Source organism: Neodiprion lecontei, chromosome 2 (assembly GCF_021901455.1).
Source record: "Neodiprion lecontei isolate iyNeoLeco1 chromosome 2, iyNeoLeco1.1, whole genome shotgun sequence".
Taxonomy (NCBI): domain Eukaryota; kingdom Metazoa; phylum Arthropoda; class Insecta; order Hymenoptera; family Diprionidae; genus Neodiprion; species Neodiprion lecontei.
The window spans coordinates 29,544,285-29,569,761 of NC_060261.1; the positions used below are offsets into that span (position 1 = coordinate 29,544,285).

Sequence of the window (25,477 nt, forward strand, 5' to 3'; positions counted from 1 at the left end):
CGTACGAAGAAGAAAAGATTTATTAGGATGCAAATTGCTCCTCTCTTCTTGCCATTGTGCTTTCAGCCATTGTTGTGCTGTGTGTTTAAAATTTAGGACAGTATATAATATAGAATAACAGGTACAGCTACGAATACAGCACTACAATAAATCTTATAGAAATGAGCTTTCATTGAGATTTCTCTGTATTTATAACTCGACGCGAGAAGGCAAAAATCAATGTAATGCCATCTGTAAGGTAATTGGACTCGTATTTGCACTACGAGAACTCGTTGGGCATTTTGCGGTGAAGTTTGAAAAATTGTTGTACAAGAAATTAAATAACTATAAAAATGGATAAAAAATATTATCTCTAATAGTGAATGTAGCTAATACAGCTTTAACCGTATATTGATTATGTTAATGATCTGTTGTGACAAGATCGGAATTAGATAAGCTCTCTAAATACTCTTTTCTAGTCTATTAATTTATATCATGTATATGTAAATGTATATTTCTTCAGTTTGTACAATCACTGCACTAGGATTACCCTTGCCATGTTTTATGGTGCGCTTGTGTAATTTGTATATTATTAACCTTACGTTTTACTCCATTTGCGACAAGTTGTGAGTGTTTATAATTTCTTGGCAATTATTTATGTACATGTATGTGTATATATGTATACGTATACTTATGCATGTGTATATAAATATATACACATATTTAAAACTAGACTTTTACAATAAACACAGAGGTCTTAGTATATTCACATACGGATTTCTGTGTATAGGTATACTTGAACTAAAATTTCCTTATCTCTAATACGGAGTTCTTCGTAATTCGCATTTGTTCTTGTAACCCAATGTCCTACATACAATGGCAAAAATCGAGATCCAACTTAACTGAGTCTCAAAGCCCAGTTGACATAAAAGCAGCTATTTGATAGAAATTATAGTTTGTAGTTTACACAGCCCATTGCATGATATTTCATTATAAATACATATGTTTCAATGTATTTAGGAATAATTTATCAAATGTACAGAAGTCATGTGCAAATAATAAATGAATTCGACCGCAGTTTGATGTATTCATTGGAGCTTTAACAATAAATTTAAGCTTTGTTACTTCTTTTATTTTATTATGGATAATCAAAAACATTTCCGACTATTCGTGCTGTGGAAGCATGGGGATTAAACCAAATGTAGCAAAAGATTAGAAACAGTGTATGTAGAGTACGGGTATTTTACTAATAATGCAAACACGTGCCGCTAGCTTAGTTTTGACATATCTAGAATACCACACCTTGCGAATTAGCTTTCCAGACAGAGATGAATGATGAATTTTAAGGACTGCATTATCGTTGTTGAATACTCTATGCTTCATGGGAAAAGAAAATCTGTAACGATAAAATTGATGCACCGGATCGTCGTCGACTTTAACTTTTGAAATGTCCTACCATTTCCGAACACCTCCAACCATCCTATCTACCTATATTACTAGATTAGCTATGATATGATAAGAGAAGTATTTTTCATTTCGAAATGGGATTTTATTCGACGCGCGCTCGATGTATTCCATAACATTAGTATTCATAATTATTCCAACAACTTTTCATTTGCTCTCTCGATCTTGAATTTTCATAGGCATAGAATCGAAACGCTGTTTTAGCTGGTCGCAAGTGAAGCATCTGCGTTGGGTGGAGGAGCAGAATTGTTTTTCGAAAAGTATTCGGATGGAAAAAAATTCAGAGTAACTGTAATACATCACGGATGCGCTAATTTTGAACGAGATGAAATGGATGCTTCGTATATGAGACAGTATTTAACGCTGCGTAGTGGTTTAAAGACCTAGAAAGGTGATAGGGAGAGAAAGAACGACGCTTCTTAACACTTCGAGTGTATTTTAACGCACATTTGAAAGATACGAGCGAAATTTTTCATCATCCAACTGTCGCAGAACGGCAGCGTTATTAGCAGACCCGTTCACTGAAGAATATATCTGCAGTCAACGGCTGACCATCGAAGGGACTGGTCGCTTGAGTCTGGAATCGGCAGGAGAGATAAAGTGTGTATTTCTTGTATGAAACGTGAAAACTAAAATCATTATACATCATATCATATCATCATACATCATACATCATACATCATACATCGTACATCGTACATCATACATCATACATCATCATACGTAGTATTACAGTTCGAAACCAAAGTTTGAATTTTCGGATGTTCGGAAAGTGACGTCACCAATCTAAAATCGGCTAGCCGAGTTCCTCAGTCGGGTAACAACCGCGCAGTAGAGCGGACGGATGAGAGTCGCGCTCCGCAAATTTCGAGTACCGGGTTCTCAACCTCACGGATCCCGCGCTTCGGGCCGCTACGTATTTCGAGTACCGGGTTCTCAACCTCCCGGATCCCGCGCTTCGGGTCCGCTACGCGGTGAAGCTCGACTTCCAGGATAAGCGCTCCGTGGTTCCTGGTTCATGTTTACAATAAATTATTTCAATTCGTTTTTCGCGCAAGCCGAAATTCAGTAACTGTCAGTCCGCTGATAAAATTTCTCGACTTCCAGGATAAGCGCTCCGTGGTTCCTGGTTCATGTTTGCAATAAATTATTTCAATTCGTTTTTCGCGCAAGCCGAAATTCAGTAACTGTCAGTCCGCTGATAAAATTTCTCGACTTCCAGGATAAGCGCTCCGTGGTTCCTGGTTCATGTTTGCAATAAATTATTTCAATTCGTTTTTCGCGCAAGCCGAAATTCAGTAGCTGTCAGTCCGCTGATAAAATTTCTCGACTTCCAGGATAAGCGCTCCGTGGTTCCTGGTTCATGTTTACAATAAATTATTTCAATTCGTTTTTCGCGCAAGCCGAAATTCAGTAGCTGTCAGTCCGCTGATAAAATTTCTCGACTTCCAGGATAAGCGCTCCGTGGTTCCTGGTTCATGTTTGCAATAAATTATTTCAATTCGTTTTTCGCGCAAGCCGAAATTCAGTAGCTGTCAGTCCGCTGATAAAATTTCTCGACTTCCAGGATAAGCGCTCCGTGGTTCCTGGTTCATGTTTACAATAAATTATTTCAATTCGTTTTTCGCGCAAGCCGAAATTCAGTAGCTGTCAGTCCGCTGATAAAATTTCTCGACTTCCAGGATAAGCGCTCCGTGGTTCCTGGTTCATGTTTGCAATAAATTATTTCAATTCGTTTTTCGCGCAAGCCGAAATTCAGTAGCTGTCAGTCCGCTGATAAAATTTCTCGACTTCCAGGATAAGCGCTCCGTGGTTCCTGGTTCATGTTTACAATAAATTATTTCAATTCGTTTTTCGCGCAAGCCGAAATTCAGTAGCTGTCAGTCCGCTGATAAAATTTCTCGACTTCCAGGATAAGCGCTCCGTGGTTCCTGGTTCATGTTTACAATAAATTATTTCAATTCGTTTTTCGCGCAAGCCGAAATTCAGTAGCTGTCAGTCCGCTGATAAAATTTCTCGACTTCCAGGATAAGCGCTCCGTGGTTCCTGGTTCATGTTTACAATAAATTATTTCAATTCGTTTTTCGCGCAAGCCGAAATTCAGTAGCTGTCAGTCCGCTGATAAAATTTCTCGACTTCCAGGATAAGCGCTCCGTGGTTCCTGGTTCATGTTTACAATAAATTATTTCAATTCGTTTTTCGCGCAAGCCGAAATTCAGTAGCTGTCAGTCCGCTGATAAAATTTCTCGACTTCCAGGATAAGCGCTCCGTGGTTCCTGGTTCATGTTTACAATAAATTATTTCAATTCGTTTTTCGCGCAAGCCGAAATTCAATAGCTGTCAGTCCGCTGATAAAATTTCTCGACTTCCAGGATAAGCGCTCCGTGGTTCCTGGTTCATGTTTACAATAAATTATTTCAATTCGTTTTTCGCGCAAGCCGAAATTCAGTAGCTGTCAGTCCGCTGATAAAATTTCTCGACTTCCAGGATAAGCGCTCCGTGGTTCCTCGTTCATGTTTACAATAAATTATTTCAATTCGTTTTTCGCGCAAGCCGAAATTCAGTAGCTGTCAGTCCGCTGATAAAATTTCTCGACTTCCAGGATAAGCGCTCCGTGGTTCCTGGTTCATGTTTACAATAAATTATTTCAATTCGTTTTTCGCGCCAGCCGAAATTCAGTAGCTGTCAGTACGCTAATAAAATTTCTATAACTTTATAATTTTCTCATAATCTTTTTGGTAGAATATGTCGATAAAAAAATTATATTAAACCTCACACATTATTTTTGATTTGTTCTCATGCTGAAAATATTTATTAGTATTCGAGGTATAACTCGAGGTGGTTGGCGGTGGTTGCGGGTAATCTCGGTGATTCAGGAGGAGGAGGACGAGGATTTGTGCTGGGTGAGTAAAACACTTTTATAACATTTGATGGCAATTGTAATTATATTTCATCTGAAATATTACAAACTTGTCGCGTTTACAATAAATTATTTCAATTCATCTTTCGTGCAAGCACATATTCAGTAGCTATGAATAATCTTGTACAATTTATTATATTATTAATTAATTAATTAGTATTCTTATAATATTTAATGGCAATTGTAATTATATTTCATCTGAAATATTACAAACTTGTCACGTTTACAATAAATTATTTCAATTCATCTTTCGTGCAAGCACATATTCAGTAGCTATGAATAATCTTGTACAATTTATTATATTATTAATTAATTAATTAGTATTCTTATAATATTTAATGGCAATTGTAATTATATTTCATCTGAAATATTACAAACTTTTCACGTTTACAATAAATTATTTCAATTCATTTTTCGTGCAAGCACATATTCAATAGCTATGAATGATCTTGTACAATTCATTATATTATTAATCAATTGATTAATTACATTAATCCTTACACAATACGTTTGATGTGTTCCTATACTAAAAATATTCATTACTATTCCAGGTATTACCCGAGGTGGTCGGAGGTGGACGAGGAGGAGGACGAGCCGGACGAGGAGGAGGACCAGGTGGACGAGGCGGAGGACGAGGTGGCCGACGAGGAGGCGGGGTGGGTCGTGGGAGAGGACCTCTCCTCTCCTCAGAGGAGAGGAGGGGGAGGGGCGGTGAAGGGGGAGAGGTGGGCGGGGAGGGGGATGGGACGGGAAGGGAAGGGAAGGGAAGGGGAGGGGAGGGCGGCAGGGAGGGGCCGGGAGGGGGCGGGGGAGGGAAGGTGGGTGGGAGGGAGGGAGGGCGGGAGGGAGGGAGGGAGGGAGGGTGGGCGGGCGGGAGGGAGGGCGCGGGGCGGGGGGGGAGGGAGGGCGGGAGGGAGGGAGAGAGAGAGAGTGGCGGACGGATGTCGATGCGAGCCCGTTAGAGTTAATAGAGCAGTACGCCCCCCTCCCCGCCCGTGCCCTCCCTCCCGCCCGCCCTCCCTCCCTCCCTCCCTCCCTCCCTCCCTCCCTGCCGCCCGCCCGCCCGCCCTCCCTCCCTCACTCCCTCCCTCCCTCCCCCTCCCGGCCTCCCCCCCCGCCCCTCCCATCCCCGCCCCTTCCCTTCCCTTCCCTTCCCTTCCCTTCCCTTCCCTTCCCTTCCCGTCCCTACCCCCTCCCCGCCCACCTCTCCCCCTTCACCGCCCCTCCCCCTCCTCTCCTCTGAGGAGAGGAGAGGTCCTCTCCCACGACCCACCCCGCCTCCTCGTCGGCCACCTCGTCCTCCTCCTCTTCCACCTGGTCCTCCTCCTCGTCCAGCTCGTCCTCCTCCTCGTCCACCTCCGACCACCTCGGGTAATACCTGGAATAGTAATGAATATTTTTAGTATAGGAACACATCAAACGTATTGTGTAAGGATTAATGTAATTAATCAATTGATTAATAATATAATGAATTGTACAAGATCATTCATAGCTATTGAATATGTGCTTGCACGAAAAATGAATTGAAATAATTTATTGTAAACGTGAAAAGTTTGTAATATTTCAGATGAAATATAATTACAATTGCCATTAAATATTATAAGAATACTAATTAATTAATTAATAATATAATAAATTGTACAAGATTATTCATAGCTACTGAATATGTGCTTGCACGAAAGATGAATTGAAATAATTTATTGTAAACGTGACAAGTTTGTAATATTTCAGATGAAATATAATTACAATTGCCATTAAATATTATAAGAATACTAATTAATTAATTAATAATATAATAAATTGTACAAGATTATTCATAGCTACTGAATATGTGCTTGCACGAAAGATGAATTGAAATAATTTATTGTAAACGTGACAAGTTTGTAATATTTCAGATGAAATATAATTACAATTGCCATTAAATATTATAAGAATACTAATTAATTAATTAATAATATAATAAATTGTACAAGATTATTCATAGCTACTGAATATGTGCTTGCACGAAAGATGAATTGAAATAATTTATTGTAAACGTGACAAGTTTGTAATATTTCAGATGAAATATAATTACAATTGCCATTAAATATTATAAGAATACTAATTAATTAATTAATAATATAATAAATTGTACAAGATTATTCATAGCTACTGAATATGTGCTTGCACGAAAGATGAATTGAAATAATTTATTGTAAACGCGACAAGTTTGTAATATTTCAGATGAAATATAATTACAATTGCCATCAAATGTTATAAAAGTGTTTTACTCACCCAGCACAAATCCTCGTCCTCCTCCTCCTGAATCACCGAGATTACCCGCAACCACCGCCAACCACCTCGAGTTATACCTCGAATACTAATAAATATTTTCAGCATGAGAACAAATCAAAAATAATGTGTGAGGTTTAATATAATTTTTTTATCGACATATTCTACCAAAAAGATTATGAGAAAATTATAAAGTTATAGAAATTTTATTAGCGTACTGACAGCTACTGAATTTCGGCTTGCGCGAAAAACGAATTGAAATAATTTATTGTAAACATGAACCAGGAACCACGGAGCGCTTATCCTGGAAGTCGAGAAATTTTATCAGCGGACTGACAGCTACTGAATTTCGGCTTGCGCGAAAAACGAATTGAAATAATTTATTGTAAACATGAACGAGGAACCACGGAGCGCTTATCCTGGAAGTCGAGAAATTTTATCAGCGGACTGACAGTTACTGAATTTCGGCTTGCGCGAAAAACGAATTGAAATAATTTATTGTAAACATGAACCAGGAACCACGGAGCGCTTATCCTGGAAGTCGAGAAATTTTATCAGCGGACTGACAGCTACTGAATTTCGGCTTGCGCGAAAAACGAATTGAAATAATTTATTGTAAACATGAACCAGGAACCACGGAGCGCTTATCCTGGAAGTCGAGAAATTTTATCAGCGGACTGACAGTTACTGAATTTCGGCTTGCGCGAAAAACGAATTGAAATAATTTATTGTAAACATGAACCAGGAACCACGGAGCGCTTATCCTGGAAGTCGAGAAATTTTATCAGCGGACTGACAGCTACTGAATTTCGGCTTGCGCGAAAAACGAATTGAAATAATTTATTGTAAACATGAACCAGGAACCACGGAGCGCTTATCCTGGAAGTCGAGAAATTTTATCAGCGGACTGACAGCTACTGAATTTCGGCTTGCGCGAAAAACGAATTGAAATAATTTATTGTAAACATGAACCAGGAACCACGGAGCGCTTATCCTGGAAGTCGAGAAATTTTATCAGCGGACTGACAGCTACTGAATTTCGGCTTGCGCGAAAAACGAATTGAAATAATTTATTGCAAACATGAACCAGGAACCACGGAGCGCTTATCCTGGAAGTCGAGAAATTTTATCAGCGGACTGACAGCTACTGAATTTCGGCTTGCGCGAAAAACGAATTGAAATAATTTATTGTAAACATGAACCAGGAACCACGGAGCGCTTATCCTGGAAGTCGAGAAATTTTATCAGCGGACTGACAGCTACTGAATTTCGGCTTGCGCGAAAAACGAATTGAAATAATTTATTGCAAACATGAACCAGGAACCACGGAGCGCTTATCCTGGAAGTCGAGAAATTTTATCAGCGGACTGACAGCTACTGAATTTCGGCTTGCGCGAAAAACGAATTGAAATAATTTATTGTAAACATGAACCAGGAACCACGGAGCGCTTATCCTGGAAGTCGAGAAATTTTATCAGCGGACTGACAGCTACTGAATTTCGGCTTGCGCGAAAAACGAATTGAAATAATTTATTGCAAACATGAACCAGGAACCACGGAGCGCTTATCCTGGAAGTCGAGAAATTTTATCAGCGGACTGACAGTTACTGAATTTCGGCTTGCGCGAAAAACGAATTGAAATAATTTATTGCAAACATGAACCAGGAACCACGGAGCGCTTATCCTGGAAGTCGAGAAATTTTATCAGCGGACTGACAGTTACTGAATTTCGGCTTGCGCGAAAAACGAATTGAAATAATTTATTGTAAACATGAACCAGGAACCACGGAGCGCTTATCCTGGAAGTCGAGCTTCACCGCGTAGCGGACCCGAAGCGCGGGATCCGGGAGGTTGAGAACCCGGTACTCGAAATACGTAGCGGCCCGAAGCGCGGGATCCGTGAGGTTGAGAACCCGGTACTCGAAATTTGCGGAGCGCGACTCTCATCCGTCCGCTCTACTGCGCGGTTGTTACCCGACTGAGGAACTCGGCTAGCCGATTTTAGATTGGTGACGTCACTTTCCGAACATCCGAAAATTCAAACTTTGGTTTCGAACTGTAATACTACGTATGATGATGTATGATGTATGATGTACGATGTACGATGTATGATGTATGATGTATGATGTATGATGATATGATATGATGTATAATGATTTTAGTTTTCACGTTTCATACAAGAAATACACACTTTATCTCTCCTGCCGATTCCAGACTCAAGCGACCAGTCCCTTCGATGGTCAGCCGTTGACTGCAGATATATTCTTCAGTGAACGGGTCTGCTAATAACGCTGCCGTTCTGCGACAGTTGGATGATGAAAAATTTCGCTCGTATCTTTCAAATGTGCGTTAAAATACACTCGAAGTGTTAAGAAGCGTCGTTCTTTCTCTCCCTATCACCTTTCTAGGTCTTTAAACCACTACGCAGCGTTAAATACTGTCTCATATACGAAGCATCCATTTCATCTCGTTCAAAATTAGCGCATCCGTGATGTATTACAGTTACTCTGAATTTTTTTCCATCCGAATACTTTTCGAAAAACAATTCTGCTCCTCCACCCAACGCAGATGCTTCACTTGCGACCAGCTGAAACAGCGTTTCGATTCTATGCCTATGAAAATTCAAGATCGAGAGAGCAAATGAAAAGTTGTTGGAATAATTATGAATACTAATGTTATGGAATACATCGAGCGCGCGTCGAATAAAATCCCATTTCGAAATGAAAAATACTTCTCTTATCATATCATAGCTAATCTAGTAATATAGGTAGATAGGATGGTTGGAGGTGTTCGGAAATGGTAGGACATTTCAAAAGTTAAAGTCGACGACGATCCGGTGCATCAATTTTATCGTTACAGATTTTCTTTTCCCATGAAGCATAGAGTATTCAACAACGATAATGCAGTCCTTAAAATTCATCATTCATCTCTGTCTGGAAAGCTAATTCGCAAGGTGTGGTATTCTAGATATGTCAAAACTAAGCTAGCGGCACGTGTTTGCATTATTAGTAAAATACCCGTACTCTACATACACTGTTTCTAATCTTTTGCTACATTTGGTTTAATCCCCATGCTTCCACAGCACGAATAGTCGGAAATGTTTTTGATTATCCATAATAAAATAAAAGAAGTAACAAAGCTTAAATTTATTGTTAAAGCTCCAATGAATACATCAAACTGCGGTCGAATTCATTTATTATTTGCACATGACTTCTGTACATTTGATAAATTATTCCTAAATACATTGAAACATATGTATTTATAATGAAATATCATGCAATGGGCTGTGTAAACTACAAACTATAATTTCTATCAAATAGCTGCTTTTATGTCAACTGGGCTTTGAGACTCAGTTAAGTTGGATCTCGATTTTTGCCATTGTATGTAGGACATTGGGTTACAAGAACAAATGCGAATTACGAAGAACTCCGTATTAGAGATAAGGAAATTTTAGTTCAAGTATACCTATACACAGAAATCCGTATGTGAATATACTAAGACCTCTGTGTTTATTGTAAAAGTCTAGTTTTAAATATGTGTATATATTTATATACACATGCATAAGTATACGTATACATATATACACATACATGTACATAAATAATTGCCAAGAAATTATAAACACTCACAACTTGTCGCAAATGGAGTAAAACGTAAGGTTAATAATATACAAATTACACAAGCGCACCATAAAACATGGCAAGGGTAATCCTAGTGCAGTGATTGTACAAACTGAAGAAATATACATTTACATATACATGATATAAATTAATAGACTAGAAAAGAGTATTTAGAGAGCTTATCTAATTCCGATCTTGTCACAACAGATCATTAACATAATCAATATACGGTTAAAGCTGTATTAGCTACATTCACTATTAGAGATAATATTTTTTATCCATTTTTATAGTTATTTAATTTCTTGTACAACAATTTTTCAAATTTCACCGCAAAATGCCCAACGAGTTCTCGTAGTGCAAATACGAGTCCAATTACCTTACAGATGGCATTACATTGATTTTTGCCTTCTCGCGTCGAGTTATAAATACAGAGAAATCTCAATGAAAGCTCATTTCTATAAGATTTATTGTAGTGCTGTATTCGTAGCTGTACCTGTTATTCTATATTATATACTGTCCTAAATTTTAAACACACAGCACAACAATGGCTGAAAGCACAATGGCAAGAAGAGAGGAGCAATTTGCATCCTAATAAATCTTTTCTTCTTCGTACGTAGCGGAGCGATGTCACGTCGGAGGATATGTACTAGTGGATCACTAGGTGGGGCACAGAACTGAAACATAATTGTGTTGAAAATCTTCAACATCTCTTACAGAAAGTAGGTACGTTGCCAGACCTTATACCTATACCAACAATGAATATTCGTAGAGGCTATATTCATAAATACTTACAAAAGTAAGCTAATATTTTACCCGCAATTGCTTATTACTGATAACTTGATATGATAATATTCCCTACCCGCCCCTCCCCGCATACATCTACTTCTACTCCTACTCTACTCCAACTCCTACTACTACGACTACTCCTATTCCTACTCCGACTTCTACCACTTCTACTTCAACTCCCACTACTCCTACTCCTGATCCTACTCCTACTCTAATGAATATAATAAAAATGTTATACTCACAGTGTACAAGTCCTCGTCATCCTCGTCCTCCTCCTCGCCCACCTCGATCACCCGCAACCACCGCGAACTACCTCGGGTTATACCTTGAATAGTAATGAATATTTTTAGTATAAGAACACATCAAAAACACTATTCAAGGATTAATATAAATAATTAATTAATCAATAATATGATGAATTTTATTATATAGGAAAATGTACCTGCCGAAAAATGTCGAAAACACAGGTTTTGTTTTTTGGCTGTAACTTAAGATGCGTTGATCGCAGCGTATTGGGACTGCGCCCAATCGTTTTCTCTCGCAAAATTATGTCGGAATAGTGCCACAATTAATTAATTTCAGAACTTTTCAAAATCGCGAAAATTTTCGCCGAAAATGCAAAGGGGTTAATCTTCCTTTTTTTTTGACCAAAAAACTTTTCGTCTTAGAATTGATTCGTATGACTCTTGTCCGACCAATTGGACCCCAAGGAACTCAGAAAACGCAGCAAGAGGAGCGTGAGATCAACAGGAGCGAAATTGCGATGGAAAATGTACCTGCCGAAAAATGTCGAAAATTCAGGTTTCCGTTTTTTGGCTGTAACTTAAGATGCGTTGATCGCAGCGTATTGGGACTGCGCCCAATCGTTTTCTCTCGCAAAATTACGTCGGAATAGCCCCACAATTAATTAATTCCACCACTTTTCAAAATCGCGAAAATTTTCGCCGAAAATGCAAAGGGGTTAGCCTCACGTTTTTCTTTGTTTTTGGAGCCAAAAATTTCTGGTCTTAGATTCGACTTGTATGACCCTGTCCCGACGAATTGGACCCTCAGGAACTTAGAAAACGCAGCGAAAAGAGCGTGGGATCTACACGAAAGAAGTAACGAAGTAACGATCCCTCTCGCAAAATTACGCCGGAATAGTGCATAAAAGAATCAATTCAGCACTTTTCAAAATCCCTTAAATTTTCGCCAAAAGATATGCTGTGTTCTGAAAACCGGGAACAAATTTTATGTCTTTCGCTAGGAACTCTCAATCCGTTGCTTGCAGCGTTTTTTGATTCTCCACAATCGATTCCTTTCGCAAAATTACGTCGTTAAAGTGCATCAAAGAATTTATTCCAGCACTTTCCAGAATCGCGAAAGCTTCCGCAAAAAATGCAAGCACGGAAATTTCGAAGGAACGATGAACAGCTAAAATATGACAAGTAAACAGATTTCCGTTTTTTGGCTCTAACTCGTGATCCATCGCTCGCATGCTCGCATTGCTCGTATCCGGATTGCCTGCAATCGATTGCACTTGCATACTCACGTCGATGTAGCGTAACGAAGAAAGAATTCAAGCATCAATTTCAACTAATAAAATTTCCAGAAAAATCAGAACGGGCCACCACTGTTTCTTTGTATGCCTGATTTACCTGTTTATAAAACCGTTGAAATTTCATTGTGTGTACCAAATAAATGAGGTCCATCAGCTGAATAAATCATTAGAATGCTTTTGTCTATACAACGATATAGACAGTCGTGCGAATTGTAAGAATGAAATTTTTCGCTAACCTGATTCTTTCAGTGGTGTACAAACTCTTTTCTGGTCAAACGGAATACCTATCGACGCAACAGTATTTCGTCAATGAAAAATCATCATTGATAATCATACAGATATTATCTTAAAATATTTTATATTTCTTCTCTACAGTTCGCTCCAATATAATATATGTTTATTTTTGGTTTCCTTTACATACCTATAATTCTGTAACTTGCGACTTCTGGTCTTTAAATATTGCGTGTATAATATTCATTCACAGGATTTACTGTGCCTAAATCATAGCGAAACGAGTGAAACAGTCAAGTTCGGTTCTGTACATGACTGAATCAACGATTCATCAACGATATGTTTATTGTAACACAGACCAAATTCATTCACACATGCAAGGATAATATAATAGTTGTCATGTTATCAATATTGATCACGTCAAAGATTTCACTGAGGAATTAACAATTTGTTATGGCGATCCCTTGAAATGAAACGTATAAACTTTATGTATACTGTAGGGCAATTTGATTCTATAAACAGTATGAGTTCCAATTGAAATTTAGTTTTCATTTTTGCACGCGAAGGTGAAAATCACCCAGTTGTGTACAATATTGAACCTCAGCATCGCAATTAAAAACTAAAACACTTGTGCATTTATCGTCTCGATTTATCCAACACGTGAAATTTCTCAGATTCGAAATCGCATTCATCTGATGTAGCGAATAAGGTAATTCTCATTTCAGTTAACGATCGTTTTGTGAGCAGCTCAAGTTGCAGCTGACTTTGTGGCCTTGATCCAATCAATCTCAAGAGCTGCCACACCTGGTTGATTCTCCGGGAGATACTGTCCGTTATCCACTTTCAATCCAACGTTGGTGATCGATGTTACATCCAGCGGATTCGTCTGCAACGACAGCTCCATCCCACGATGGTACGGCTTGAATTCAGCCAGGGGCAATCTCACTGTTGCAAACTCCTTCTCGGGGGCCTGCATTGAAAAATAAAGAAAGAACGAAAGTGTCGTGACCTTTTCCATTACCAATTGGGAGGCGCCGATAATTACCGCGAATATTTGACCGTAGACGGCAGAGTCTTTATCGAGCCCTTTGTGCCGGAGGAGCATTTTGTACTTGGTGTTGATTCCCTGGCCTCTGCAGCGTACGGTGATGCTGTTGAATTCCGAGAGATCAAAGCTGGTGTCACAGCGGACAGACGCGAATCCGGATCCGTTTGGCTGTGGGTTGAACAGGGTGAAAAGTATCGCTCGCTGGAACTGCTGCGTCTTCTGCGTAACCATCACCGCCTTCGACATACCGGATGGTTTCACGGTGTCCGAGTGTTCGGACCAACTTCCGGCCTGGTCTGAGCCTCGCGTGAAGTCGAACAAAATCTGCACCGTTCTGGGGAATAGCGATAACTTAGCGAAGCTGCGTCTCTTTAGAAATTTACCAAATTGGCAATGCTTACCCGGAGGCAGTGGCGACCATGTCATTTCCGGTGTCGTTTGATGATTTCCGAGAGACCGGGTGTCTCCTCGATCTCCTTGGAGTCCGGGTCGAAGTCGCAATGGTCTCTGAGCTGCTCGTCTTTTTACAGGCACGAGGCAGAAGTTCGCTGTGCGCTCTCGCTCTACTCCCCACAGAAGGGAGGAGCGGAGACGTTTTAGTAGGAATCGTGATTCTTGAACTGTGTGCCGTTTTGGGTGGAAAGAGGGTAGCGGGGTCTTTGCGTGTCGCGCTGACATTCAAAAGTCACGATAGATTCGTAGGCGGTATACGTCTCCAGGGAAGAGCTTTGCAACGACGATATTCACAGACAAATTCCCGGTGCTCGATTTTCTTATTAGCATAACAACGATTGATTTATTAAAACGGTTCATTAATCGCTGACGACGAAAATTCTCCACCACGGATTTAAGGGTAAAACAGAAATTACAGCTTGCAAGTTACGCGCGTGGTGAAACATTGTTGTTGCGAGATCATACGCTGTCACTTAATTAACTATAATTCGACAATGGGAATTGCTAGTAAACGTCAACCGCGGTGGATGATTGGATTCAATTCAACTATCTATCGCTCCTGAGGAGTTCCAAGCTTGACTTCCTTAGCTTGACGGAACCTCTGATCGACTGGGAAAAATTGTTTGATCAATTTTAACGTACTGGGTAGATAATATTTCGTCCTCAATTTAGCTTTCGCGTACTACGTGTGTGTTATAGGTACGTGTCAAACAATGTATGTCCGGTCGAGGATTCCGGCTCGTTTGAAAATAAGGTGAAGGTAAATTCTGAGGTACACGTGCGTTCACACGACGTCATTGTCATCAGGTTTTCACTGTATATACACATAACGCGACAGTTTTCGTATTTCAATAGATATTACTTGTCAGGATACATTTTGCCAAAAATGTATTTTAAAAAGTTTGCAGCGAAACAAAGTTGTTCTTTTTATTTCTACATGTAAAATAATGTTTGTGAAGAAAACGCGCTACAACTGTCGGTGATACGAAACAGTGTAGAATCTGATCGGGATTCCTCCTCGAGGACAGATTTTATTGATCAAACAGGTTTTCCAAGTATGCGTATTACGTATGTTGTTACAGTAGTTCGAACAGAAAATTGTCCTAAATGAGGTTTATATTTCGATTCTAGTAGTACAAAAATAGAGCTTTAATATTGGCATGCACTTTCTGGCTCGTATATTTTTCACATTATCAAGTGTTTATGTATCTCAAAAAATATTTATCGATTTCTTGTTAAGAGGAGTATCGTTTTATGACGAAACATCGATAGTGTTAACTTCAAGCGAAGAAACGCCACTTTGATGAATGGCTCCGTAAACACCCCCGTATACTTGTAACCCGAAGCTGGTGATATTTGTTATGTCCAGAGGTTTTGCGTTGGGAACAGCTTTGCCTCTGTAGTAAGCTGTGAAATTTGCCAGAGGCAAGGAAACCGTGGAAAATACTTCCGACGACATGGGGGCCTAAAAATCAGAAGGTAATTATTCAGCAAATAAGAGTGTAGAATTTTCCCTGAATAAATAAATTTACGGCTGAAATCTGGTCCCTGAAATACAATTCAAGAAATGATGAAAATCGTATGGCAATACGTATATTGCTGGTCGGTTATTTACCTCAAAGAATTGCTCGTAAGTTGGATAGGGCTCGTTGTTCTCGCCATCATGACGCAAAACAATTTTGTAGCCAGTACTGTTGCCCTGAGCTCTGCAGTTTATATGGATAGTGCTAAGCCCGACAAAATTCATGACCGTCTCGATTCTGACGCCTGCAAATGCTGCTCCATTTGACTGAGGGTTGAGAAGCGTGAATAATATTGCTCTTCGAAACTCTTGCGTTTCTTGCATTACAAACACTGCCTTTGATTTGCCGACAGTTCTAACCGTGTCTGATTGCTCCGTCCAATCGGAGACATTGTCTGACGATGTAAAATCGAACAATGAGAGACTGATGCTTTGTAAAAAATAAAAAACAAGACATTAGCAACTCGGAGAATTGTCTTTTTCAATAATAGCAAATATCATGATTGAAAATGATAAAAAACTAGGAGAAACATAGCGAGATTTGATGAACAGCTCGGTGCGATCGGAATGTGCGGCTATAATCTATCCACGACTATCTATCTACTCCAGAACCATCGGAAGGTAATTCGAAATCTATTTACTCCAGAGTGTATTTAATTTTTTCTTCTTCCGAAGTATCCCGCGCGTGTAACAAAAATCCTCTCAAGATGTTCTGGGCTTGAATGTTCGACAGTATGAAGGATTGGGGCTTCGAATGGAGCCTGTGATTTATGTACGAATCAAATATTTGGTAACAGTGATTTCAAATTTTTTTTAGATCAATTAATAATTAGCCACCATCTACAACTAGGCATTAATTACGCACATTGTCGATTGAAGATGATTGGTATGAAACAATGTTGTAACGAAACCTTCGCCTAATTCAATAATAAATATAAATTATATTCTAATTATGGGTCATACGCTAGATAAGAGATATGATAGACATGGAATGTGTGTAATAGTAGCTTACCTTTCGTCCTGTGAAGTGACAGCAGATCCCATGATTAGAAAAGTGCCTGTAATTATTAAGCAAGTGTTCAATGCCATCTCGGGCTGGTTTTTATGCGAAGAGATGGGAACTTATTTTTGGTAAATTAATCTCCGTCAGATAAAAACGCGAAAGCAAGATAAGGTAAGGGCCGAGTTGACCGCGTTGACAGACGAAATAAGACTGTGAAACTAACGACCAGTTGCTCCTTTCCCGGTACATTTACAACGAGAAATAATACCGGTAATCTACGACAGCCTGACTTGAGCAGCGATTTATATTTAGACTGCGAAGGATGTTACGCAACTAAGAAATCTATGTATGAGGTCAGCTGACGGGTTGTTATGTATATAATTCTAAGCGTCTATCTCCTATCTAATCGTGTTGTGTAGTTATACTTCTGTTTCTTGTTCACTTTGTGTCATTATCCGGTAATATTATTGTAATATCCCATTACTGGTATATCTGCATATCCTCAGGAACATTTACGACGTCGACTAAATTTCTAAAACCTCACGATCTACACGATGAAGATAAAATTTTTAATTGCCAATACCAGCAGCGGTTTGATATAAAGATACCGCGAACAAATTTTTCTGGTGCGTATGTCCCTCCTTACCGATACCCGATAAATAAAAATGAATTGGTCTATTCCACTATCATCAAATTTTTGTTTAAAATTAAACAGTGAAATTAATTGATTCTAATATGTATGATGTCACTGCATTTTACCTTATTCCACAATATCAGAGTTCCCTCATGACTATAATACGTCTGTGCTTCAAGATTGTTAAATCTTTTGCGAACGAATCACTCTTTTCCGACGCTAATTACTTCGTTGATTTATTGAACTTCATCACTACCGCCTGTCGGCTGCCTTTCCGAATTATCTACAAGGAAACGTTTAGTTTCTTCCTTGTACGCCGACGCAACAGGGATGAGCATGACGTGTTGAAGTAGTTTTCAGCCGCATGTTACTACGAAATTTGAAAAATATTCGTGGATCGATTTGATCGAAATTATACATATAATACATGCAAATATTAATACACTTATTAGCTCTCATGATAGATTATGATATGTTTTTGTAGATTCTAAAGGTGGTATTGGAGATTACGAACTCATGAAAGCATCGTTATCGTATTCGGACAAGTGAAAGAATACAATATAAGTATAACATATGTTATGTGAGACTCCTATACGAAAATTGGTATCATTGAATCTTCAATTATCTATTCACATATTCCATTTAATCTTATTTCATTTATCCTTTCAGAAATTTCACATCAGATATCTTAATTTTCGTGACGTCACAGGCAATTTGCAAAATATTTGGCTATTTTTCAGGGACTTACAAGTTGCGAAGAGCAACAAGTGTTCCATTGCGCCTGCGGCTATGCAACCAAAACGCATCAGTAATACAAGTTGCCATTTCACGGCGTTACGCAGGTTGTATATGACACTCGACAGTTTTGATCCTAACCTCAAAGTGTTGACGAGTCGACGACGAGCAAGCTACAAATAAGTAAGGAAAAATGTCAACCGTCACCTTCAAGACGGATCCCGGATTTTGCCCTGACTGCGGATCGATATTACCGCTGCTGGTAAATGTCGGCGGTGTTGCTTGCTACAGCTGTAAACGGAACTGGGGAATAGAAGGTTAGAAACAATTTCAACACTACTCTAGCACTAATCGTTGGAATCGCCACGAGGGTTGAAATTCACGTTCGCGTTGGATTACCTTAGGTTGGTTTAGACTAGGTTAATACGGTGGATATCCAATGTCGGATTCGAAATAGAAATATCTTGATCAACGCACCAGGCTAAATTCACGGGATCTCGTACTTACTTAAATTTCGGAGTAAATTCGTCCAATCTAACGGTGCACGATATTATTCAAATTCACGTGACGCACGACGATGGCGATTCGAGGGGTTCGAGTGCAAGCTCAAATATCCAAATTCCCTAGAACGTACCAGATGCAGAGAGAAACTAGATGGTATTTTGAATAAATCGAACAGTATAAACACCAGATAGAATTTTGATGTTGGATTAAAAAATTATTAAGCTGGTTTCCGATTGCAATCGCGGATCATGAACGTATAAAAAATCGGTTCCTTATTCGATTTAAATAATAATGTGTGTTTGTAATAATTTTACATTTATTTAAGTACGTTCGTTTTGCTCTTACAGTTTTCGGGGATATGGCAGTGTCGTACACCCTCAATTTCAACAGTAAGGACGCCTATGCTTCGTCGGCAAGGCAGGGAGAAGCCGCCGACGATGAAGACGAAGCCGAAGGTCCGGTCGTCGAAAGGAGGTGCCCTCAGTGTCAGAATGACAAGATGTCCTACGCAACGCTACAACTCAGGTCAGCCGATGAAGGGCAGACAGTTTTCTACACTTGCACCAAGTGCAGGTAAGTGATTTGAGTTTTGTTACTTAAAAATTTCGTATTCAATTATTGTTTACGGCATTCACACGCGTTAAACTTGTCACTCAACAGAAATTATTTTTCTTTCAGATTCAAGGAAACTGAGAACTCGTAAATTCTCGAATTACTTGCGAGGTGACCGTTGCGTATTAAGGTTTAGTTTATAGTTAATTATATATGTAATTTACGTTTCCTTGTACCCAATACGAACATCAATTTATACTCACCCACATGCCTCGTTTTATACACGAACAACAAATGTAGCGTTAATATTTTGACTTAATAAAAATATCATGCGTGTAATAAAACATAGAACTTTATTTATTTTACATTTAACAAATAATTAATAATGGGTATTACAAGCAATTGTTTATAATACTAAAGGGTTGTTTTTGTTTTTCTTATTTTTTTACTTATTCCTTCTCCCTTTTTTTCTTACTCTTATTCATTAAAGTTACTTTAACAATGCTCAGAGCACTTTTCGTACTTTAATTAAGTACCTCTTCTTGTATTTACAAGTTTGGGTAACGAGCTAAACTTCAACTATTACTATTATAGTTTATTTATTTTCTATGTAAATCTCACCCTTTTTTACGATAATGCTCAGTGGTCCTTTGTATAAAAACCTCAAATAGTTGACAACAATGAATTATTATCAATTATTATTATCATTTCTATTATTATTATTACTATTATTATTATTATTATTATTATTATTATTAGTAGTAGTAGTAGTAGTAGTAGTAGTAGTATTCACGGTAACGTATATTTTGATTAGATCGACATATAAAGTTTTGCAGCCGATCCAAAGTCGACGACTTTTTTTTATTTTTAGCCCATAGATATGCGGTTTTGTCGATCAGGACCATATAAGAATGAAAAAAAGTTAGATAGAATGAAAAAAGTAGTCAACGAGACAAATAGCTGCTAGAAAGTTTTCTCAGAATTGAAAAATGATTGTACATTACATAGCGTTCTTGTACATACGAACGTGCCGACAATTTTAATATAGGGAAAAATTATCTGTAGAGTTGAGGCGATGTTTCAATAATATTATTATTTTATTATTATTATTAATAATAATTTTTATCTTTCAATATTTATTTATTTATATTTATAATATATTAAAGTTTTGATATAAAGATTAAAGTTACCCGTTTGCTGTTTGTAAAACAACACGCTCTATACAATGAAATTTGATAAAATTTTATTCATTCATTAATTTTAGCTCATTTTATTTTATTTTATTATTTTGTAATAAGAAAATTACTCTCTTTCCCACAGCCCTAAGATATTAAAACACGCACCGCAAAAAATTCACTTAATCATCATTTATCCTAGTTAACGTTTAGTTTATTACCTACTTGACGACCTTCAATGTTAAACGAAGGTTTCAAGTTCTAAGGCCGTAGCGGAATCGGTTTCACGTTATAACAAACTGCGGAAATTCCGTCTTCGTATCCACACGGTTATTGGATTTATCTTTTTTTTTTTTACCAATGTTAATATTATTTCTACATTTCTATTTTCTCTGTTCAATTTACTCGACCTTGACGATTGTACGTGTGTGCTAGTGTGTGTGCGTGTGTCTGTGTGTGTTACGTATATCGTTTTTATTTATTAGTTGATTGAATCGGCTTGATCACTGCAGCCTTGTGTCAGTGAAATATACGCCATTTGTAATATACATATATACAATTATATGTTATGTATATTATATGTATGCATATTATAGTGTGTATACTGAATTACTTTATAGCTATAACATGTAAAACGGTAAGTCTTTCCCCCCTCTACCTCCTATCTGGGCTCGTAATTTACGCGAACACTTCCACAGGTGTCAAAGATTATTTGTTATACATTAACTATATCATATGTACAATACTAGCCAGAATTGTGTATGGTATGTATATTTATAGGTATATGTGATGTAAGTATTTATGTACAAACAAATTCTTCTCTTTTCATTCGGTATAAATTCTTTATCTCATTACTTCACCCAACGTTATACGGATAATCAATTACGCGATGATTACCTGATCATGAAGACGTCTCGAAACAATCGTCCAAAAAGTTCTCCAACGAGTGGTAAAGATGCGCCCTAGATTGGGCTATACCGTGATCTTCGTCTGTATAGGTCTGCGGAAACAAAATGAATTTTGATTTTCACCGTGATGATTGGTCGCTTATTGAAAGCAAAACTGCAAATTAAACTATCTGCGATGAAAAGAGATTGGGGGATTACAACGAAGAAAAGTGATGCGGATAATCGAAAAAACAGTTCATCGTTATGGACGAACTAAATATGTATACTCGCTAGACAAACCGTCAAGGAGAATACTTCAAGTTGAAACAGTGAACGAGAAAAGTCAATTAGAGCGATCGTTACTCGTTAGTACGATACGGTACATAATATGTAATATCTGAGTAGCTGATTATGCGCTTGGCGCACGCGTTAATTAGGGAAGTTAAGCTCGTTTGCTTAATCTCGAGTAAAAATCCCGCAAGCAGATCGTTACACAAACTTTTCTAAAAGTTGCTCGGAAACTTTTTGTTTTCTCGTGTTTCGTTTTAATTTTATTTCATTTTTTTTTTTATTGCTTCTCTTACCTCTTTTCATTCGTTTTCTTTGCCTGTCCTTAGCTTTATACCATACCTGCTGTCTGAAGAGAATATCCTTTTGCTCGAGTACTTTGGCAAGCATCAAAGATTGCTGGTAGTGCACGTTGTCGTCGAGAGTGCCGTGGATGAGATAGTAGTCCTTGTTTCTTATATTGTCGGCCTTGTTCAAGAGCTGCCCTCCTTCGTATCCTACAATATTGTCAGCCACCGTAGGGAGTCCCATGAATCTTTCGGTGTAGATCGAGTCTGAAGAGGATACGGATTAAGATCATCCATTTATTTTTTTTCCCATGATAACTTATCGCGAAATACGTGATTTAAAATTGAAAACGAGCATAGTTGATTACCATACAAAGCCCAGTCCGTCACCGGAGCTACGGACATCCCGCATTTGAAAACACCGTCGTAGTCGAGCGCTAAGCTCATTCCGGTCGCGTAACCGCCGTAACTCCATCCCCAAATTGCAGTTCTGGTCGAGTCAATGAAGGGGAGATTATCTTGGAGATATCTGTAATTAAGATCGAAAGGTAACGGGTATGAAACGCGGTGAATTCTTGGATGTCCGAAGCTTTCACCGCGCATCGCTTTCCAATTAATCATTCGCGTGTACGTGTCTTTGTCTATGAGAATAATTTTTATTGTAAGTTACAGGCTGTCTGCGCTACGACAAAAAACATTAATTTTCGTGTCATCTTGAAGGAATATTTTTCATCATTATGGATAGATTTCCAAAGTAGCGGTATGAAATTCAGGACGGGATGTTTTTCCGACCACACTGTAGGAACACGATTAAATTTTTAAAACCGAGTTATCTTCTTCTCTACATATTATACCCATAATACTCTAGATTTCTCAGTCTGCTTGTCCGTATGTTGGCTTTTAACTCCAGAATTAATGAACCAATTTTGTTGTTATTTTTTTCTGTGGATAGCTACAACGTGTGGCTAGATTTTAGGCTCTAATTCGTTACAATTAACCAGATCGATAGTTTTCGAGATATAACGATATTTGTAAGCCAAGTCGGAAAAGGAGAAAAATTCCATATCTCATTACATTGTTTTTCAACATGATGCATTTGAAAATATCAGCGGGCGGAGCCGCAACGGACTGCTAGTAATATAATAATATGCATCTAGGTATGATGCAGTTATACCCAGGAAATTGGCAACCTCGGTGGAAGAGAGAATTGCGCGACAGCACACACGTATAGAAGAGTAAAAATCTGCAATCAGTTGGCGAGCCTCCAATTCGAGGTCGACTTTATATGCGACTGGACACGATGGGAGGTCGCGGAAGGGCGGACACGTAAAGAGAGAAAACGGGGAAAGAGAGAGAGAGAGAGAGGGAGAGGGAGAGAGCGTGAAGGATGGAGCCGCGCAACGAACGACCGAAAAGAGAGACGCACCGATATATCCGGGGTGATACGGAGATTTCCTATAGAAATAAACGACTCTGTCAAACTTCAACGGGGTCCTATCTACGATACATCCACCTATGTATATGTATATCTCGGTGCTGGCAAACTTTCGAGGGTCACGAAAGGGTTACAGCCGGACAATGGAGGGCCAAAAGGAAGAACGGCAAAGTAACGGAGAGAAGTTGGCGGATAAGACATCGCACATTTTCCTCCTTTTGTTACATTTCACTTACTCGATCTAACTTTTTGGATTTTTTTTTTTCTCCAACAGCGATGACGTAGAACATTAACTTCCGCAGGCTGATCAATGCTTGTAAGTTTTTTGGACATACACGAAAGTGGAATTGTTGTAAAATTATTTCTACCACGATATAGTTCGGCTTGAAATAGCGACCGATAAATGGTGAACGTTGAAGGTGATTGCGGAGCGGAAATAAAATTGGAAATATGCCTGAAATGGCGGCCATGTTCATTTATTTTACCTGGCTTTGGGCGTTATCTGGCACAAAAAATGTTCGAATCATTCTTTTTCTGTTTTACGCGGAAGAATTCCGGTCAAGGATTTACTTTCGCAGTTGGCGATATAAAGTAAAGAAAAAAACTAAAAAGACTACGGAACAAAAAAAGAAAGAAAAAAGAAAGATTGGTCGGTAAATTTGGGTGGGAATCGAAAGGTGCAGAGCCGCATGAATGGAAATCGAAGTTCGAATGCGCGTGATTCGTGGAGAATCGGTGGATGAAGGTAAATTCAATTGCGCGTTTGTTCATGCTGCAATTCCATTCGGTGGAAAAGCTGCTTAAACGAATTGTCACGGAGGGTGAGTTGAGAACTGAATTCCCAAAATGAAGAGAAAAAGAGAAAAAAATTAAAAAAAAAAAAAAAAAAAACAGAGAGAAAAGGGCGAAGTCGGCAGAAACTCGTTAATAATCGCTACCTTATATGTACATAAAACTCGGCGGTAAATTAAGTTCGGGTTTCCACTTACTTACTTTCTCACTTATTCACCAGGCGGGCCTACCGCGTTAACTTGAGAAAAGGAAGCTAATTTAACGGACAGCGAAACGAAATTAGGTGTTAGGAGGTAGAAATTACATTTCACTGTCTACGAAAAACCCTCGCGAAGCTAGTTTCCTCTATTCTTGTCCACCCGAAAACATTGGTAAAATATCAGAGAGTGATTATAAGAAAAAGAAGGGGGTGGAACGAAGAGGAACACGCGGTAAATGATAAGGCTGGATTTTGATTAAAGATCAAATTGATCGCGCATCGCACGGTAGTCAACCGTTTACTTACTTCGTAACGTTGATTTGGTCGTAGATCTCGACTGTCCCGAGGTTGCGATAACCGGCGAACAACATGCTGTTTCCCTTTAATCCGGAACCTCTGCCGTCAATGGCAGCGTGGATGATGCTCTTGTTTGTAACTAGATAAGAACCCCAGTCAACGTTGAACCTCTCCGTGACCTGATAAGAGTCGGGACCACCGTATCTAGAAAAGATATATATATATACATATATATATAGACACATCTTATTAGGTCTTAAGCTGTATAATTTTAAAGGTGACTCGGGACGAGAACTCGTCAAGTTTTAAAGGTTTTAATATTCTCATAATTTTTTTTTTTTTTCACTGTACCACTAAATTTCATTTTTTCAACATACGTTTATACACTTTGCAGAGATAAAATTTTATCCCCACCTTAAACTCGAGCGGTTCGGATCGCAAGAGGCATGTAAACAGTTTCTGTTATAGTCACACACGTATATATGATACATAATTTTGGCAAGCGAACAAAGTAGCGGGCGGAGAAAATAAGGAAAGACGAGATTCTTCCATGAATTGAAAAAGGTTTGTTAATAATTCCAAGAACGTCTGAGGAGGGAGAATTTCTCCGTTCTACCGCGGATACGAAAAGTCTGGAGAACGTACATGTTACATAAAGAGGGTTCCAGCTTTTCCCTCGATGAGTAAAATTGTGTACAAAGACGTACGAAAAGAATAAAAAAAAAAAAAAAGAAAAAAATTTCTGCTCACTGAAACTCTTCACAATGTTTATATTACTGTAGATTGCCTCATTTGTTAGAGATTGTCATCAGCTATACCACTGTAGTACATAGCTGTGCATAAAACGGGTAGAAA

General features: G+C 38.6%; 4 protein-coding genes across 19 annotated transcripts in view; 1 reads left to right on the forward strand and 3 right to left on the reverse strand.

Moving 5' to 3' along the window:
- Positions 1–12,946: 12,946 nt before the first annotated feature.
- LOC107225986 lies at positions 12,947–15,226 on the reverse strand. The gene is made up of 3 exons (XM_015666642.2): positions 14,261–15,226; positions 13,857–14,193; positions 12,947–13,781 (listed from the first exon to the last, which is right to left on the reverse strand). Exons 1-3 carry the CDS (start codon positions 14,278–14,280, stop codon positions 13,560–13,562), a joined length of 579 nt encoding a protein of 192 aa, XP_015522128.1. The 5' UTR covers positions 14,281–15,226; the 3' UTR covers positions 12,947–13,559.
- A 184-nt stretch (positions 15,227–15,410) lies between these two features.
- On the reverse strand, positions 15,411–18,818 carry LOC107225988. Of its 8 annotated transcripts, none has more exons than XM_015666646.2 (4): positions 18,714–18,818; positions 16,847–16,892; positions 15,928–16,264; positions 15,411–15,777 (listed from the first exon to the last, which is right to left on the reverse strand). In XM_015666646.2, exons 2-4 carry the CDS (start codon positions 16,876–16,878, stop codon positions 15,565–15,567), a joined length of 582 nt encoding a protein of 193 aa, XP_015522132.1. In that variant the 5' UTR covers positions 16,879–16,892; positions 18,714–18,818; the 3' UTR covers positions 15,411–15,564. The 8 variants fall into 8 exon arrangements, with proteins under 8 accessions (XP_015522132.1, XP_046586442.1, XP_015522133.1 ...); XM_046730486.1 differs by lacking the exon at positions 18,714–18,818 and adding an exon at positions 18,684–18,706; XM_015666647.2 differs by lacking the exon at positions 18,714–18,818 and adding an exon at positions 18,606–18,698.
- LOC107225989 (DNA-directed RNA polymerase I subunit RPA12) lies at positions 18,204–19,606 on the forward strand. The gene is made up of 3 exons (XM_015666649.2): positions 18,204–18,523; positions 19,058–19,283; positions 19,389–19,606. The coding sequence occupies exons 1-3, from the start codon at positions 18,400–18,402 to the stop codon at positions 19,411–19,413; spliced, it is 375 nt and encodes a 124-aa protein (XP_015522135.1). The 5' UTR covers positions 18,204–18,399; the 3' UTR covers positions 19,414–19,606.
- Positions 19,607–20,713: 1,107 nt separating this feature from the next.
- Positions 20,714–25,477, reverse strand: part of LOC107225987 (venom dipeptidyl peptidase 4) — a 212,444-nt gene continuing 207,680 nt past the window's right edge. For all 9 annotated transcript variants that reach the window (XM_046730474.1, XM_046730476.1, XM_046730475.1 and 6 more), the window contains exons 13-16: positions 24,632–24,826; positions 22,268–22,428; positions 21,955–22,166; positions 20,714–21,437 (exon numbers count right to left, since the gene is read on the reverse strand). In XM_046730474.1, coding sequence (XP_046586430.1) covers positions 21,339–21,437; positions 21,955–22,166; positions 22,268–22,428; positions 24,632–24,826 — 667 coding nt within the window. In that variant the 3' untranslated portion in view covers positions 20,714–21,338. The remainder of the gene's footprint in view (positions 21,438–21,954; positions 22,167–22,267; positions 22,429–24,631; positions 24,827–25,477) is intronic.

Coding starts and splice junctions, on each gene's coding strand:
- LOC107225988 (XM_015666645.2), bottom strand. CDS start 16,923: ATGGCATTGAACACTTGCTTAATAATTACAGGCACTTTTCTAATCATG. Junction 16,265..16,846: donor GTCACTTCACAGGACGAAAG/GTAAGCTACTAT, acceptor TTTTTTACAAAG/CATCAGTCTCTCATTGTTCG. Junction 15,778..15,927: donor CTTACGAGCAATTCTTTGAG/GTAAATAACCGA, acceptor TCTGATTTTTAG/GCCCCCATGTCGTCGGAAGT.
- LOC107225986 (XM_015666642.2), bottom strand. CDS start 14,280: ATGGTCGCCACTGCCTCCGG. Junction 14,194..14,260: donor ATGGTCGCCACTGCCTCCGG/GTAAGCATTGCC, acceptor GCTATTCCCCAG/AACGGTGCAGATTTTGTTCG. Junction 13,782..13,856: donor TCTACGGTCAAATATTCGCG/GTAATTATCGGC, acceptor TTTTCAATGCAG/GCCCCCGAGAAGGAGTTTGC.
- LOC107225989 (XM_015666649.2), top strand. CDS start 18,400: ATGTCAACCGTCACCTTCAAGACGGATCCCGGATTTTGCCCTGACTGC. Junction 18,524..19,057: donor ACGGAACTGGGGAATAGAAG/GTTAGAAACAAT, acceptor TTGCTCTTACAG/TTTTCGGGGATATGGCAGTG. Junction 19,284..19,388: donor TACACTTGCACCAAGTGCAG/GTAAGTGATTTG, acceptor TTTTTCTTTCAG/ATTCAAGGAAACTGAGAACT.